The sequence below is a fragment of the Ursus arctos genome, unplaced genomic scaffold, assembly GCF_023065955.2.
Source record: "Ursus arctos isolate Adak ecotype North America unplaced genomic scaffold, UrsArc2.0 scaffold_32, whole genome shotgun sequence".
Lineage (NCBI taxonomy): Eukaryota > Metazoa > Chordata > Mammalia > Carnivora > Ursidae > Ursus > Ursus arctos.
This window is the reverse complement of record NW_026623008.1, coordinates 32,465,969-32,483,929: the sequence shown is the minus strand read 5'-3', so window position 1 is coordinate 32,483,929 and position 17,961 is coordinate 32,465,969. Positions and strand designations below refer to the sequence as shown.

Here is a 17,961-nt window from a genome sequence, read left to right as displayed (position 1 = left end):
ATGGAAGTGTATGAATAAAATCAGGCCGGGCAATGGGAGAGGGGACAACCAGGCAGCAGCTGTGTTTGGTGGCTTGTCAGACTGGCCTGGCAGGAAAGGTCTCTCTGAGGAGGTGACCTCTGAAGTGAGATCCAGGCATGGAGGAATTAATCACCACTTCTGTTGACAGATGAGGAAACCGAGGGCTTGAAATGTCAAAGCCTGGATCCAGATCACACGGCGTCAACCACGCACACGGACGCTTAGAGCACGCCTGCTCCCTGCTGGAACGCTAGACCTAGTTCTACCATGTGAATCCCTGGTTAGAAAAGCTAAAGCAAGACAGGGCTTCTTCCAAAGTGGCTCTGGGATGCTATGTGGGTAACTGGAAGCAAGCACCGGCCATCGAGGGCACCGAGGCTGTGAGAGGGTGCCAACCCGAAGAGAAGGTGTTGGCATTTCAGAGCAGGTTTTTCTGATGGGGTTGGCCACTAACATGAAGAGATTTCCTTCATTTCAACTAAAGAGAGAGAGAGAGGCTCTCTCCATTCTGCATTCCTATTAAATTGGCAAAGACTGGAAACTGTTACCCAGCACAATGAGCTGTTACAGTTAAGATGGAAAGGGTGCAGGGAGCGTTCTGCTCCCTAGTAAACCTGAATAAACTGAGGACATGTGGAAGTCCACTGAGATTTCCAGAGACGTTCATGCCATGTCTCATTAACTAATCAAATTCAGAATACATGGCGATACTCACTAAGATCCACTTTTACCATGGCCACCCTTCCGAACACCAACTTCTGGGCGCTTGAAACACCACCGTGATCTATGTCACCACAAAAACCAAAGGGTACCTCACTTTCAAGCACGGCAATCTTCTCTCACTTGGTTGAAACCCAACTCAATACAAGCCCATATTTAGGCAAACTCAAGAAAGGTCTGAAACTCACATACTTCTTGGAATGCTAGGAAACCTCAGAAACCATCGACTACAAGCTCCCAAACTCACACATTTGTCTCTTCAGTGATCTCAGGTTTTTGATGCTCTCCGGGGACAATCCTGCTTACAAATTCCCAAGTTCTATTTTCTCATAATTGGAAGGGTTCGCCTACTAGGCCAGTTCAACCCTTTCTTTGCCCTAGCTGAAGTCTGTTCAACTGGCTTACCCTCAGATTTACCCTCTGATGGACTTTTTCATAAAATCTGACTTTTAAAAAATTATGAGGCATCCAACCACCCACACTTTTCAAAGGATTTCACATATATTATCTCATTTGAATCTCACAAAATCCTTTGAGCTAGGCAGAGCTGGAATTCTGATCTCCATATTACAGATCGACTAAGGCTTAGAGAGTTTGAAAGGTCTTCCACTGGTGAGTGGCTGAGCTGGGTCCACATTGTCTTTTGGCTCCTAGGTGAATGCCTTCATGATGTATTTTGTTCACATTCATGTATTGATCACATCACCTTGCCTTTCAAATACCCTTTCTTTTCTTATTCCCTTCCCCATTGAAAAAGACAATATCATCAGCAACAAAAATACTTCTCTCCCTACCACCCCTTGTCCCCTGCAAAAAACCCAAGCAGAGCTCCAGCTCAACTCTTTCCCAGAGCAATGTTTTTTCAATCCTCATATGCTTTCTGTGAGCCAGGAGATAAGAGCTACCAATAGTTCAGTTGCATTAATTGGGAAAAATGAGGGCCCAAGGAGATAAATCAGAATGCTGGTTATAGAGGTTGCAGCCTGGTACAGACAGCAATATATTGAACCTCAGAAAACATGGGTCCTTGCCCTGCTATTGTGTCCATGTTCAAATCACTTAACCACTCTGAATAGAGAGAATCACACCTTTCCACTGTCCTCTGCCTCTTGAGATGATCAGATAAGATCTTCAGTGAAGAAAAAAGAAAAGTACCTTAATCGTTTTCCTTCTCTTAAGGAAATGGACTCTAGAAAATATCAGGGTAGCAATATCTTCTATCCACATTGAATTTGTGCATACATATGTGTGTATGCATAAGAGTAAGACTAAACATTTTTAAGGCAAGTTTGAGACACATTCATTTGGGCCAACACAGCACATTAATGGCTAGGCTCTTGCTTCAATGTTAGAAGCAGAAGTGTGGCTCAAGCCCCAGTACTCACTGGGTTTGACTAACACCCTGGATTCTCCTCCAGAAATTAGCTTCTTTCCAGCGGTTTGGTTCACATAGTGACTTGAGGCCATCAAAACCCACAGGGACCAAGGAAACCACACACTATAGATACTTGACAAAGGACATTTCTTAAAGCCTTGACAAAGTGGAGGGGTTGTGGTGTTTAGGGTATTCCTGCCTGCTAGTGCCATACCTGCTTTCTAGAGCCGGAATGCCTGTAAGTGGGCACGTATTTGGGTCTAACCTGCTCATATATTTACTTACTTCTCTGCTGTGGCTGTTTGGACCTAGATCTATGAGTGAAGACAGTAGCTCTCAACCATTGCCTTGTTCAGGGGTCATCTGACCATTTTAACTCACAAAGGAACCTGAGAACAGGAAGCCCTATAAGCCATGGAAACCTCTTGGATCAGGCTGTTCCTGTTTCCAGAGTGGAAATGCTGATAAATACAATCACACACAGGCATGCAGGTCAGGGTCTCTATATTCAATTTAGTGCCCAAAGAAGATTCCAAAGAGAGGAAGGACACATTAGTGGGTCCACCTCAGCTCTGTGAGCTGTTCTGTACTGTGGATCAGCTCTATTTTCCTTGGTCCAAGTTTCAAATCCAGACTCCCTCTAGTTATTCTAGAGCCTCCACTGGTGAGGCTAGTATTAAGGAAGGGGATGAGGAGGCTTCTTGGGGAAAGTTTACAGAGTATGATGGAGAAGTCATTCTTGATAAGAAAAGAGTATAATAGTCTACGGAGCTTCTAACAGGGAGATGACCAAGAATCACAGGACTCAACGAAAATAAACCTTGAAAATCTATCTTCCAATTTGACACGCCGTTCTGGGTCAAGGGCCAAATTCTTCCCCAATCATTGGGTATGAACAGAGTGTGTGTTTCGAGAAGCATCACACACTCTAGTGGGATTGCCCTCTTTTTTGCCTTTGGTGGGGATGAACACAGTCTGCTTTTAGATTCTCAAGTTCCTAAAAGGGACCCTAGGTCATCTTGACCTTCCTTCTGCCTCCCCATCCCAGTCTACCCAGGAAGAAGGGTCCTCCAGGAGGGGCAATACATGTGTTCCCTTAGTTTTAAGACTAAAGGAATTCATTCATTTCGCTTTTCAATTTCTTCACAGTAGTGGTTCCCTGGACTAGAAAACAGCCCACTCACCAGGCCATACAGTTAGCTGAGTTCCTTTTCCAAAGTACAGCTTCCCCAAGGTTGAGCCTCTATCGACACAGTGCTGGCCCCCTTTGCATAAACCTGCTCCTAATATGCCCCAACCACTCTCTGCCCTGCCCTGGGGGTGGGGTTGAAAATCCACCTCTATCCTCTTTAAGTGGCTCTAAGTCTTTTTCTCATGCAGCCGGCAGTCTGAGCTGGACGGTCAGTCCTCAGAGGCTCTCTCTCAGGGGACAAATGGTCTGTGGTAACAATAGCCTTCCCACCCACAGAGGCCCCTCCCATCAGAAAACAATTACCTGTCCTTTTGAGAGTGTTTAAATTGGAAGGAACTTTGCTTCCTTGGCCCTATTTCCTAGTATAAAAGACTGCTCACTTACTCGGATTGATGTGATGTTTGGATCCCTTTCCAAAGCTGAACTCACAAAAACTTCGATAGACTAGATCTGCCCTCTGCAAAATCACCTCATTTCCCTAATTCAACCTCTGGTCCTCCCTCCAGGCATTTCTTTTTTCTCCTCTTTTTTTTTTTTTTCCTTCCTGATATTCCGCTTTTACTTTCCCATTTACTGCACTGGGAAATCATACCCCACCATCTTCTAGGCTTAAAAAATCCCAAATAGCTTTTAGCTCATGAATAATTTGATGACCTATTTCTTTGGCTATCAAAATAATAAAAATAGAAGGAACAGGCCCAGCTCACCTTTTCATCCTCTAGGCTTGAATCCTGGGAATTTAGCACTTAAGAGTTGAAAGGGAGCACAGAGGTGATTTGTTCCAATAGCTAAAATGGTATAGAAATCCCTTCTCTAACATCCAATGCTTAGCCTTAAGGACCCAGCGTGAAGACCTCCAAGGAAGAGGAGCTCTGCACTTCACAAAGCAGCCTTTCCACTGCAGGGAGCTTCTACTTGTTCAAAAAGATTCCGTAAGAGGTTGAGATGCATCTCCTTTCAGCCACTGGTTTTGATTTTGACTTCTGTACTAACCCCTTCCTCGTCTACGTGGCAGTTCTTCAAATATTTGAAGAGTTCTATCTCGTCTTAATATAGTCCAGTGACATCTTCTCTCACTTTTTCTTTAGGGACCTGAGATAGTTTGAGATGGTTAGCTGGACTTTTATCTGACCGTGAAGCCTGTGCCCTCAACAAATTTATTATTGAGAAGGCGCACCTGATGGGGAGAGCCATTCTGGGGTAGAAGAGGAGGTGAGGAAGACAAGTGAAGTAGACAGTTATGAATCTAATGCAAACGGGGAGAGCCTTTTGGAATTTAGTTACTGACCATTGAGTTGCTTAGACGAAATTGCCCATGATCATAGCTACCATTTTATTTTAAAATTATTCTGACTTTTCCCTTCTTCCTTACTTGCTCTTATGGTTTCTGTGGTTCCTGCTCCAAAAGCGTAGTTGTAGCCATCATGGTCACAGTGCTAGGTGTTTCTGCACAAACCTCATCAAAGCTGCCTCGCGGTCTGGCTTTACCCCCCATGCTGTACGCCCTTGGTAACTATCTTAATCTCTTGCTTCGGCTTTCACTTTCCCACAATGTCGTCGTCTGTGAAAAGGGGGATGCTAATATCTATCCTAGGGGATTGTTAGGAAGGTGAAATGGGTTGAGAGGCATTTACACAGCTCTTTGCCTATAGAAAGCATTCAATAAACATTATCTAATTCTTTTTATCTTAAAAAATACATATACTTTTAGTTTGTCACATCTTCTCTCTGAAACCCGGGACATTCATAGGTACTTTAAATTATATCCAAATGCTCTTTTGTCCACTAGTAAAAGTAGCAAGAGTTAAAATTCGGGAATGTTCTTTATACAGGATACCATCCCAAAAGTGGCTACGGTAGGCAGCTTCAGAATGTTTACTGAATCACAGGATCTATTTACTATGTTTTATATCTGTTCAAGAGATGGATGAACAAGGAACGATAAATTGTTATGGGTGGGAACCCAAAACACACAAGAACTCAAAACAAATACAAACTGGTAAGAGGAATTTAGGATAAGATGCTGGCGACTTTCACTTGTAGACAATTATAACTTACTTGGCTTTACCCTGAGTTTGGTCCCAGATCCAAAGTAAAATCTGTTCGAGTTGTACACCATGTTTGCTATCATTACAAAAAGTCTGGGGCTTCCTAAAACGGAGGCATGCTGAACAGAGATAACCAATCAAGGGAGGTCAAGACTAACCCAACCCCACCAGCTTCTTGCTATTTTCGTGGAAAATTCAAGAACCAAAGTGAAGAATGAGCCAAGAAGACACATTCATTATCAGAGACAGGCAAGATAAGGGCAACTGATTTTCTTCAGTGGTTTTATCGATTTCTTTTCTTTAGTTTTCTGCTTGGGTTCATTCTTATGTCTTCTGTGCTCCATACACACACTGTCTGAAACAAGGATACTGCCAGTAAGTGCTTTTTACCTTTTTTCTTTTCCTAATTATAAATGAAAATTCTCCTCAGGTGGACTGGATTGTGAGAAAAATCCTTACTCTGCCTTTAGTTCCAGGGCTATCTGGAAGCTTCTCATCCTGAGTTTGTACCTGGGTCTGCGTTGTGCTTGACAACTTGACCTGAGCTACTTTTAATGGTATCCTGAACCACACCAGCTAGCTAGCTGCAGTCTGTCCGCATGTATCCTCTACCAAGATCCTTGTATCCTATCTGTCAGAGTACCTGCATTATATAACTAAATGTACTTTACCATCCACACTGACGTTCTCCTTCCAGCCCCCACAATGAATCTGTACAATCTGGCTTTTTTTCTCCTTTCTGCCTGCATGTTCCCTTTCACAAGAGGGAAAGAAAAGAGGCCACAGTGCTGGCTGTCATTTGCAAGTCTAGATGAAACATTATTTATGAGCAAAATATTTTGCTGACAATAAGAACAGAAAGGAAACCTCAGTGCCAACAGTTAGACGCCCACACAGTTTGGATTTAAACAAATTTCAGCAAATGAACACAGCTATGAGAAATAAAATAGAGGTGACTTCAGTCTAAGCCAAGTAATTATAATACTTATGCAGTTTTGGAGGGCACGGGGCTTACTTGTTCTTACTTGTAGAAACGATAAGCAGTGTGTTACGGGAACACTTTGCTGGAAGGGCACCAGAGAGCTATAGAAATAGAGCTGCACTGAAATATCTTCAATAGGCACCTTTGTGTTTACCAACTCACGCAGAAGTCCCTAGGAGAGGCCAGAAATACAGCTGGCCAGCTAGACCTGGTTTAAGATAGTTCCTGGTCAAACCGTCCTGCAGCATTTCCTCTGGTTGGAAGGAAAATATTATGAGACACAGAGGCTCCCTTTATGGAGTCTGTTCCTATTATTCAGCAATTCTTCTAGATTAAGATAGCTTCTTCCCTACTCACTTTCATCAACTCCCCTTCCAAACTTAGCTAAAAGGCTTCACTTTCTCTTTGGCCGTTGGTGAATAAATACTTCTCTTCTTACGATACCCTTTTGAGCATGTGTTCTTTTTTTTTTTTTTTTAAAGATTATACTTATTTATTTGACAGAGACAGAGACAGCCAGTGAGAGAGGGAACACAAGCAAGGGGAGTGGGGGAGGAAGAAGCAGGCTCACAGCGGAGGAGCCTGATGTGGGGCTTGATCCCACAAGACCGGGATCATGCCCTGAGCCGAAGGCAGACGCTCAACCGCTGTGCCACCCAGGTGCCCCTGAGCATGTGTTCTTGGTGTCTCTCCTGGACCCTCAGCCCCAGGCCCATCAAGTTCCATGCACGGACAGTATACATTTATAGATGAATATATCATTGCAAAGAGTATTTGATCGTGGCAGCCTACCAGGCAGGTACAACAGTCAGCTGGGTCCCAGATCTAAAGGTCAGTTGCCAGCCTGAACCAGAAGAAACACTGTGATATGCCCAACAACAAAAACCAGATCAAACAGGCCAGGCTGGCAGAGCACAGAGTAAAGAGTCGGCAATTCCTCTATGGGTTAAGCTTTACATCATTGCCAGCCTGGGTTTGTTGTTGGAGTGACCACACTGCCTATCTACAGACCATGGATAAATCCTTGTCTTTACAATCCCACTGTCTTCGAGGGAACCTTTGCTTTCCACTTTCTGCCACAGAGTTCTACGCATCAAACATAGGCTTGCAATAGATACGTAGAGTAAGTGCTCTCTGATTTTAGATGTTAAACCAGGGTTCACATCTTTTTGCGGGTGCTCAAAAAGGTAAAGTAAGAAGGGAAGTATTTATTCAAAAAAGACTCACGAAGCCCAGCACAGAGACTCTCTCTCCTCTACTCTGGACATCGGTGAGTTGCACAACCAGGGATAAATCCTTGAGTCCTCCTCAGACTGAGTCTATAGGACAGACACGAGGTATAGAGCTGCCATTATCTCGTTAATGTGGCTGCTGGTTTGATACTGATAAAATAATTTTATAATGATTAAAATACTGGGGAAATTTCTAGTTTTCCACTTTACTTTTGGGTCATTTCTTCTCTCCTGACTAAGGTGGTTCCTATGTTGATTTAGCCACTAACCAAATAAAAAATGCAAGAAAAACAAATTTTAATATTTCCTAGAGTAGTGAGGATGGCATCAAAGGGTCATGCCCGGGAGGGTCAGAATATGGATTGTCATATTCGAGGGAACAAATGAGATCTGCCTCCAGAAGGTCAGGGGATATTGTTCCCTGAGGGCAGAATCACGTTGGGTTTGTTCCCTGGTGGGTCGCTCGCCTGAGCACCAAGCCTCACCTAGAATAGATGGATAAAATACTGTCAGATGAGTTCTGTGGGCTCCTCAAACTTCAGGCCAGGAGACTTAATGGTCGAGACAAGCTCAGCAAACTGCAGATTCAAGATCTAGTTCCAGCTCAGGCATAGACAGGCTGTAGGACCATGATCGGTCTTTTCCACAGGCCTTAGTTCCGTCATGAATGGAGGTGGTCAGAAGGGATGATTTTAAGGGTTCTCTCTGCTCCATGAGGCCATGTTATAAAAATTTTTGGCCCAAAGTTTCAGAAACAGGAGGTGTCCCACAGTACTTAGGAATAAACATTTTTTAAAAAAGTGATTTTCAGGTTCTGGGAGAGGCTATTCCCTGTTGTTTGGGTCAATGATCATTATTTACAAGGTTCATTCTATAATGAATGAACTCTTACCCAAAAAGAATGGCTTGTTGAGGAATTAGAAGTACAGATGACTATACAAATCTGGGGCTACAGGACCTAGCCAGTACCCCAAGTAATCAGTCACACCTCGTTAGTCCCACCACATCTATTCTGGGAGCAATTCCCAGGCCTCGCCCACGTGCCCATTTTGCACCAAGACGGCAGATCCTAGCCAGGGAGACTTTTGTCCTGTCTGATGCTCACTCACCCTTTCTAAACATTTTTCATATAGTGTATAATTGGGTCTAAATCAGCCCCTAATCCACAGACATTGCTTAATCCAGGGATACACTTCTCTACTTACTGGGCTTCACAGATAATTTGGTTCCTTGTCCGAAGATAAGCTTCCCTCCCTGGTTATAATTCACACTGTGTTACATATCCTGTCAAAAACACATCCAATCTTCCTGAACACATTTCTAATCCTCTACCCAAAAATCCACAGCAGGTCTCTCTCACACCACAGCATGAATTGTGGCTATACTTATTGTAACTTTTTTCTTATAAGGGGAATAAAGTACTTACACAGGGGACTGATAGAGAATAATGAGAATTCCTATTTATCCAAAAATGTTTCTATCCAAACCGATTTCTCATTTTTGCTTAATGGCTCTGGGTATTGCTGCTCAGGGAAATGGCTTCCTTTCAAATCTCTTTCTCGTGGTCTCGGCTAGAAATATGTGGCACCCGGGGGGTTAAAATTAAGGGCAGGTGAGACCCCAGGGAATCGGGCCTACCTGCAGTGAACCATGGCCTGGGTCCCTGCTCCAAAATTCAATTTCCACCAGCCATCAGTTGTCACTCTGGTGACAAACACTTCTACAAAATGGCTTCCCCAGAGAAGACAGCTGCTAAATGAAGACAAACTGCTCGTGGGGAAACAATCTTGCTACAAAATGAGGTGACTGCATGATATGAGATATAAGCTTTTCCCTCCCTTCTCCTCTAATTTCTCTTCTTTCAAGACGCCCAGGATAATCCTTGCCAAGAGCTGTCCTTCCCGGGCAGTAGGGCCAGAGCGTAGCAACACTGGGGTTAACAAAGCCCGGGCCCTTGCTCTAGACTCTTTAGTGACAGAAACCCACCATGTCTAGGAGTTCACCTCAGGCCAAGCCCAGTCCTCAGCACCGCTGGAGTTCCCATTACAGCTGATTACCACTGCTGCCCTCACCTTTAAATCACCTGGTGCTTTGAATTCATGAGTCTCCGGGAAAAACTGTTCTAGGATCTCTGAGCTCTGAGCCTCTTGGAACTGTATCCATCACAGGCCTCTCCTTGCCTCAGTTTTTAAGTCCACGAAATAGGGAGAACTCTACTGGAACCTGCTTCTGAGGAAGACTTGCCATCAGATGGTTTTACTTACTGGAAGACTGGCGAGTGGATAGATCCCAGGACTGGGCTATTGGTGGGGTCCTGGGGGGTTCCTTCCCCTCTACCGCTCCCAGAGCTCCTTCGAGGATAAGGAAGATGACCAGGCACTGGGCCTTGGTCTGCTCAACCCCTTTAATGTTCTTCTGACCCAAGGAGGCCCCCATGGGAAAGAGAGCAGGTCTTCCTTTTGGAGATAAGAGTATTCAGTGCACAATTCAAGTTATATGCCACTTACTTGGCTTGACAAGCAGCCTTGTCCCCTTCCCAAAGATAAAAGAGTAGCCTTGTCCTTGTGCACAGTGATTATCTCAGCTTCAAAAACCTGCTGACTCAGCTCTCCTACACACCAAGGCCTCCTGAGAAGGGAAACCTCTGATGCATTTCCTCTGGTGTGATTCACACAGACCTGTGATTTTCCTCCCTGAATGAGTGATCCCTCCCCTCCTTGTCCCTTTCTACCTCCCTCTCCATCCCCACTCCTGAGGCCACTCTAGACCCACTCCTCAGGACCCTCTGGCTCACTCCCACGTCACTGTACTTACAGGGCAGCACAGACAAGCTGGTTCCCCGACCGAAGCTCAAACCCTGGCTGTAGTTAGTCCCACAGTGCCTCTGGGCTCAGCAAAAACCCTCTGGGGCTCCCCTGACTTCATCTCAATGCCACAAGTGACCCAGGACCCTGGACCCAGAACCTGTGTTTTTAGCTTTAGGATGAAAAAGCCAGCCTGCTTGTCCTGTCCAGTCCTGAGAACAAAGGGAGTTTGGGACACACCAAGCAAAGGTTCCAAAACTTAACCCAGTGACCCTGGTGTCCTGAAGGCTGTCGCTCTGCATTAATGAGCCAGAGGTGTGTTTTTTCTTTTCTTTTCTTTTCTTTTTTTCCCCAGGGAGAGAGACTCCAGGGTCTGGAAAGAGGCTTAAAGAGGTTCTCTCATTTCTCCTTCTGCCTCGAGGCAGAGCTGCATGTCAATCACCCCTGACAGGAGGGTGTCTATCTCCTTTCAAAACCCTCTAGAGAAAGTGCTCTGGCAACTACTCCTGACAGCTCATTTTCACTGTTCAAAAACCTATTAGGAAGGTTTCCCACTAACCTCACTCCCTTCTTCTTGCAGTATTAGCTGCGTCCTGTGGGCTGAGTCCTGGTGGAGCGGGAGAACACAGCCCCTCTAGCTTCTGTCTGATGCCTCCTGTCCCAGACTGCGTTATGTGACTTGACTCCACTTTCCCCTCCACCTATTTCCATAGTCACTGCCCCGATTTGCCTCTAGGGACTTCACTGATCCCCCATCTCTGGGGCTGAGACTGTCATTGAGGGGCTATTTGCAGATGCCATATTTCATCATGAGCTTCGTTACCCAGAGGAGCAGAAGGACAGTTTGGGGACAGGTTGCTCTTTCCTGTGAAGCTTCCATTCTCTCTCTGTCCCTGTCCCCCCCACATGGGAAGCCCGTGTCTTGGGGCACTCTAGAGGAAGTGACACTCGGGTCAGTGTGGCGGGGGGTGTAAGGTTGCAGCTACTGTGAGTGCACCCCTTCTCCAAGGGCCTGTGAGCAGCCTCAGGAGCTCCGGCCACGCAGCTCTCTGCAGAAACCTCTCCCCTGCCTCTGACACTTGGATGATTTTGTATTTAAATGAGCCAGGATTCTTTCTATTTCCACTTAGATACTTTCAAATCCCAGGTGAAGAATTTTATAGAACAGGCTGACACTTTCCACCCTCCCCCCATGCCAGCTCTTCTCCTGATGCGTGACAGAGTCTTGACAGAAGAGCCCGAGGGGCAAAACAAAAGTTCTACTGTGTGTTGGAGCTGAGGTTTATCATTATTATTAATAGCTAGGGTTTAATGAGCTCTTCTTATGTTTTGGGCACTATGCTAAATACTTTAGCTGTACTATTTTATCTGATCTTTATAATAACCCAACAAGGTAGGTATTTTTTTTATCCTCATCTTATCATGGGGGCAATTGAGGCTCAGAGAGGTTAAGTAATTTGCCCAAGGTCACACAGCTAAGCAAAGTAGTGGAGCCAGGACTTGAATTTCAGTTTTTCTGTCTCTAAAGCTCATGCTATATTGCCTAATCCACTAACACTCGGGTACAAAAGGTCCCCGGGGAACACAGGGCACCTCAGGGATGCTGCAGAAGTAGACTCAGTGAGTCTCACGTTCTCCAGAAGAAATTTTGCTCCCGAACGAGATGCCCAAAGTTCTAATGGTTCTTTTGAGAGATTTAAATTGCAGTGGCAGGTGGTGGTGGTCAAAGTTAGATGTAAAAAATACTTTCTGGCAGCAAGGCTTGCTAAATTTCAGAACTGATTACAGAGAAGCACTGAGGAATTTCCTGCCCTAGAGGATCAGAAGGAGCCAGAGCCTAGCCCAAATGGCCAGGGTGCATGCAGGGAAGTCTAGTTAGGGGTGGTGCAACACTAACTGGGTCCCCCCTCCCCGGAGGTCCTTCTTGACATTGTCCTTGGCTGGATGATTGCTTCTACCTCTATTTCTTCAAAAATGTTGTATACGTGCCTCAGAGCCCCTCACCACGAGCACAGTAAGAGACTGCGCGCACGTGTGCACCTCTCATTTTAAAGCAGATAAAGGAACCAGCTCTCTTTGGCCTGGGGAAAGAACATTAATAAAGAGCCCAAGCAGATGCACAAGATTAAAGTATTTTTCAAATTAATGATTTGATCGATTGCCCCTAAAGGCCCCGCCAAAGAAGAGCACAACTTACTTGACTTCACCGTGAGTGCGGTCCCATCCCCGAAGGTTAATTTGCCTGCATTGGTGTTACACAGTGCTCAGTGCTATTGCGATAACCTTGACTGGGGCCTCTAGGAAGACAGGTGGAGGTGGAGGTGGAGGAGGCAAGCAGGAAAACAGAACCTGAAATGACTGCCCATGGCCAAAACAATCTCCTTGTAATTAGGTTAGAACGTGGGATGAATACTAATAAGTAGCAACTTCCCAGCCCGATGGTACTTGCCATAATTTTCCTTGAAAGAATGGGCCTCGGCAGGGGCACCTCCTGGGAAATTCACTCAACACGGCTACTGCTGCTCTCCTGGGACCCCATCTTGTTTGTTATTGCTGCAGGCCTTTTGTCTATCTTCACCCGATTCCTGCCTTTTTTCTCCTTACTTTCCCTGAACCTTCCTCCTCGTGGAGGCTCACACATTTTCTCAGGGAGCGACCCCATGGGTAGTAGAAGCCAAGCACAATGCCCTAGGGATCTATGCATTCATAACCTTGTTTTCCAACTGGTACCACGAACCACCCAACACAAACCAAGCAAAGAAAACACCACCTGTGTTTTGACAGCTTCTGTACGATGGAGGACAGGCTTCTTGGGAAGAATAATTAGCCCGAAAGAAGAGAACTTACATGGTGTGACCATGAGTTTGGTGCCCTTCCCGAAAGTGAGTCCGTAACTCCCACCCGCAGAGTACGCAGTTTCCTTACTTTGCAAAAACCCCGTAGATGCTGAGAAAAGTCAAAGCCCTCACAGCACAGGAGCAGTGCTGACAAAAGCTCAGACCGTAACGACAGTCAGATGACGGACAGAAGAGCCGTGACAGAGGCTGGCCATGGGGTGGACCATCCCTAGAGACCTGTCAGAGGCCATCTTGTCTATCCTCCTGTCTCCAGCCGAGGTGTTCTCTGACCAAAGACCCATCCACTCTTCGAGAGCTCCTGGGAAGGTGGCTCTCGGTTGCCAACAGCCTTTGCGTTCAAGCAACTGTGCCTTATCTAGTTGAAATCTGCAAGCTGCAGGCAGAGTACTTTGTGACTCTAGCCTCCTTCCGGGAAGACCTGAGACTTCATGTCGACAAACTCCAAATAGAAACTCATCATAATACGCCACACCAGTCTCAGTGGTCATTTCTGGGGGGAGAAAACTCCTACCGAACGAAGTGGGTCAAGGTGAATATCGGCTTTATCTGTAATTTGAATTGTTTTTACAAGCAGAAATTTTCACGCATTACTTAGACAAATTAAAATTAATCACAGCATTAAATATTTTAAATGGCTCCTGGATCTCAGACGAGCCTTCCTGTGCGCCTCTGGCCACGGAGTCTCCAGAGTCTCCAACCTGCTGTCCTAAGGTTTTGATCTCCTGGGATCAGAGGAGGGGACTGGGCCAAGCCGTGTGGTCAGAGCAAGCTGAGGGTGCCGAGGCCGGACTGAGATACTGGGGTTTGCCTCTGATTGTCTGGCGGGCTTTTGAATCAAGCCAGGGCAACCTGTTTATCTTCCTGCTCAGAACTCACTTCCCAGCTCTTAACAGACCTTCTTTGGGGGGGCAAAAGCATTCCTAGGAACACTGAAAAATCATTAACGTAAGAAGCCACGCTGATCAGAATTAGGGATGGCCAGGGACACTTACTTGCAATCACAGAAAGTCTTGTGCCCTTTCCAAAGACAAGCGGGCTGTTTCCTGAATTCCCACAGTGATTGCCTCCATAATGAAAACTCTGAATGCCTGGCCCAGGTTTTTCTGGATGTTTCCTCTTGTTAATCTTTTCCCCAGATCAAAATCTTCCCACTTAACAATAGTTTTTGTTTTCCCTTAGCATGTCTTTGCTTCCTTCTCCCTGACCCTCTACAAAATGTGGTATCATGAAGATGCCTCTGGCTTTGACTGGCTCCTAGGGTTTCCATACATGGGGCTGTGGCCCAAGAATGCATTTCTGAAATCTGCAAACATCCAGCTTATTGTTAGCCCATGCAAAATGTTCCAAAGGAAACCCCTGTCTCTGGCCTCGTGATGAACTCTGCTGTGCTAGAAATAAAAAGGAGTGGCTACTTTTCCTACACGAAGAAAGGGATTTGGAAAATGGCACAGAGAGAGAAGGCTGAACACAGCTGTTGCTTTTGGCTGACACACTGTCTTTGTTGCCTCTGGCATTTAAGTGGGTCTTTAAAAAGCTATCTCCCACCCTTCCCTGGAACAAGGGAAATGAGAAGGCATGAAGCATCAGAGCCAGGAATCTTAGCAGAGGCTAGACAGGAAAAAGTGGGTCTTTTATGAAGAGTAGAAGGAGAGGGTCATAGGTAGGCTGCGGTTACTTCCAAAACCACTTTGATTGGAGCCAGAAATCACACTGAGTTTAACAATGTGTTCAAACAAAGTCCACTGGGGACAAGCCCTGCGGGGGGAGACTTGAAGACAGACTCTGGGCAAAGGTTCACAATTCTGTGCTCTTGATAATATATAAACAATGAAAAAGATAATTGATATGTAAGCACCAGAACCCTGGCAGCAACTTTCCCAGCTCTGGAGGGGAAAGAATTGGTATTTGGCTAAGCTGCAGAAGGGCCAAGGACTCGACCTCCATGAGAGCAGAAGGGCCCAGGACCTAGATGCTGCCCACATGTCTTCGAACCTAAGAAACTGTTCACGCCCGATACCAAAACCCCTTTGAACTCAGTGGGAGTTAATATCAGAAAATCACAAGAACAGCACTTACTGGGGAGAACATGAAGTTGAGTCCCCTTTCCCAAGATGTTTTTTTTCAAATTTTGTTCACACTGTGATTGGGGCCCCGACAAAAACTCTTGGTGACTCTTTTCAGGAAAGTTACACCTCCCTTAATGGATATTTCATCTCTCTGGGACTTAAAAGATCCTCTTGCTGTCTCCTACTATAATAAACAGGCCTCATTATCTCTTCAGCCGTCTTTCTCTGTGTCTCCTGGTTATTTTGCTTGAATTTTATGCTGCTTATTGCAAATGTGCAGAGAGGAAATTAGATGACCTCATTTAACACAGAGGGCAAATTATAAAAGCAACAATTCAGCAAACTCCTTTGTGATATCAAACACAATTCTATTACGGAAGTCAAAAACTGGTTGGCCCACCGCCATTGGGCTAGAAATTCACCCTTCAGAGCCCAAAGAAAGATGGGGGCAGGTAAGGGCCATGTTAGCCACACACCAGTGATAGAGCGGCATTACAGAGCCCTCACCTCACCCTAGGCTCTGTTAGAGTGGCCCTATCACCACACCCTGAAGATACCTCATCCTAAGTTAAGCACACAGGTTGCTACACTCACGATAGCCATGAGCCAGCCGGGGCAGTGGGGATCTTTTGGCCCAGAGGGATCCTAGTCTCTCAGGAAATGTTCTCCTTTCATAGTCCACGGATGCAGTCTCTCACCACTAAGAGATGTCCATGCCCTTACCAGCAGCCCTGATGGATGGGCTCCTTGTCTGACTCCTAAAGAACCAAGCCCTACTGTCTCCTCCTCCTTGTCTACCTGACCCCCAGATGCTGTTTATCGCAGTCATTTAAAAAGATAAACATGGGCTGGTCACGTTTACTGGATTTCAGCCAACTTATGGAGTGATCTAGCTTGTTTCCTGGTCTTTCGGCGTTTCCCGCAGCTAAGCTATTCAGAAATAGGCTATCCTACTTTAAAGCTCCTTGGGTTGGTCATTTCATAGTCTCAGTTATAACCTGTTGCAGGGTTTAATAACTCAGTCAGCCAACTGGACAACATATGCCTCTTAAAATTCACTTTTTCACTGACATTTGGATGGGCCGCGTTGTCCCCAAAATGGCACTGTGGAGGAAATGACACTGCAGGTGCACCCCCAGGAAGGCCAGCCTCCCGAATTCCTTGTTTCCCTCCTCCCCAGTGGGGCATGTTTTAAAGCTTTTACTCCCTATGGAGGAGCTGATCATTAAACAAAAACCTTGTCATCACACCTGCCATTTGATTTTACTCTGAATTTCCTCTCAGGTGTTTATAAAGCCATCTGGGATCGTCAATTCATCTCTGAATGGTTTTTATCCCCCATTGCATTTGAATAGTAAAGCTATGTTTTTAGCGAAATCTGACATGTATGGGACTAGATGTGGACATTTGTCAAAATGGGAAAATGTGTGGGTTTTGGATCGGAGCTATTAGAATAAATAATATGCAGGCATGAGAGACAAAGAAGGCACCTTATACATATTAGTGGCATTTACAATGAGATGGATTCTCATTTTGAATAGAACGAAAGACAAGTTTGGTGGGCAAAATCACAGTAAACACACAAATCATTGACGAACGTAGTTTAAGAGGTACTGGGGCTGTAAATAACTCATGGCCCCAATATCTCTTCGGAAGAAGGAGAGCTAAGCTACCACATTAAAGGCAATTTGGGGGGGTCTTGTTTTGCATCTATTTATCATTATTGCTCTATTCCCAACAATCGTGAATGTTTCATGCATTTGCAAAAGTCATTTTTCAAACGGTACACTTGTCTACATATTAAATTAAATCTTCACTAACTTCACAGGATTTATTTGTTTGGTCAAATATAAATAGAACATGGCCACTTACGGGGCTTTACCACCAGCTGGGTTCCCGTTCCAAAGAAGATTCTGGCATTATTATTGCCACAGCATTTCCTGCCTTTACTGAAACCCCTAGTAAAACCCCGCCAAACATGGCACGGTGGTGAAGGGGCAGTTGGACTCTCCGTGCTTTCCTTTTTTCTGTGTCTCTGGAAATTGGTCTTTGAGGATTGGAAGAAAAAAAAAATTAGTTCTGCTACATAATGCAATACATTTTTATTTTAAAAGACCAAACTTAAGAGATTTTCAGAACTTTTTGCATTTTTAGGCTTAAATCTGCCAAAGCTGAATCAAATAATTTGTTAATTCTTGCTCTCACACGAGTGAGCTCAGCCTTAGACACACAGGTCTGAAGGGATGATGCAGTCTTACTCCATAGGGACGGTTCCCAGCAACAGAGCCGTCTGAAGTCACATCCAGACTCCCCCCAAACTTCAAGGTCCTGTTACTCACTGGCCAAGTTATTTCAAAGCTTTCTTGCCATGCAATAGTGTCTATGTGGTAGCCAAAGAAAATATTTGACCAGGGAAGAGTGACAAAAGGCAAACAGTCCTATCGTTTCCCAAAGAAGTTCCACCATAGACTCATGATGTTTTAGACAAGAGCAGGGAGTTATGACACACCATCTCCCACACTTTTAGAAAGTCCAGTTCTGCAATATGAAGAAGGTCATATCTTAGAGGCAAGGATAAGAGCACACGGGAGCCCCTTTATCACAACACTGAGTGTTGGCTGGATAGTAATATACATCAGATATTGAAGAAAAGAGAGAAGGTG

At 45.2% G+C, this 17,961-nt stretch overlaps 1 gene segment (V, D, J or C); it reads right to left on the bottom strand.

The window, feature by feature from the left end:
* Positions 1 to 10,095, bottom strand: part of LOC113246064 (T-cell receptor alpha chain constant-like) — a 34,404-nt gene extending 24,309 nt beyond the window's left edge. Inside the window, 1 exon segment of the C gene segment in view lies at positions 9,835 to 10,095. Coding sequence covers positions 9,835 to 10,006 — 172 coding nt within the window.
* Between the last annotated feature and the right edge of the window lie 7,866 nt (positions 10,096 to 17,961).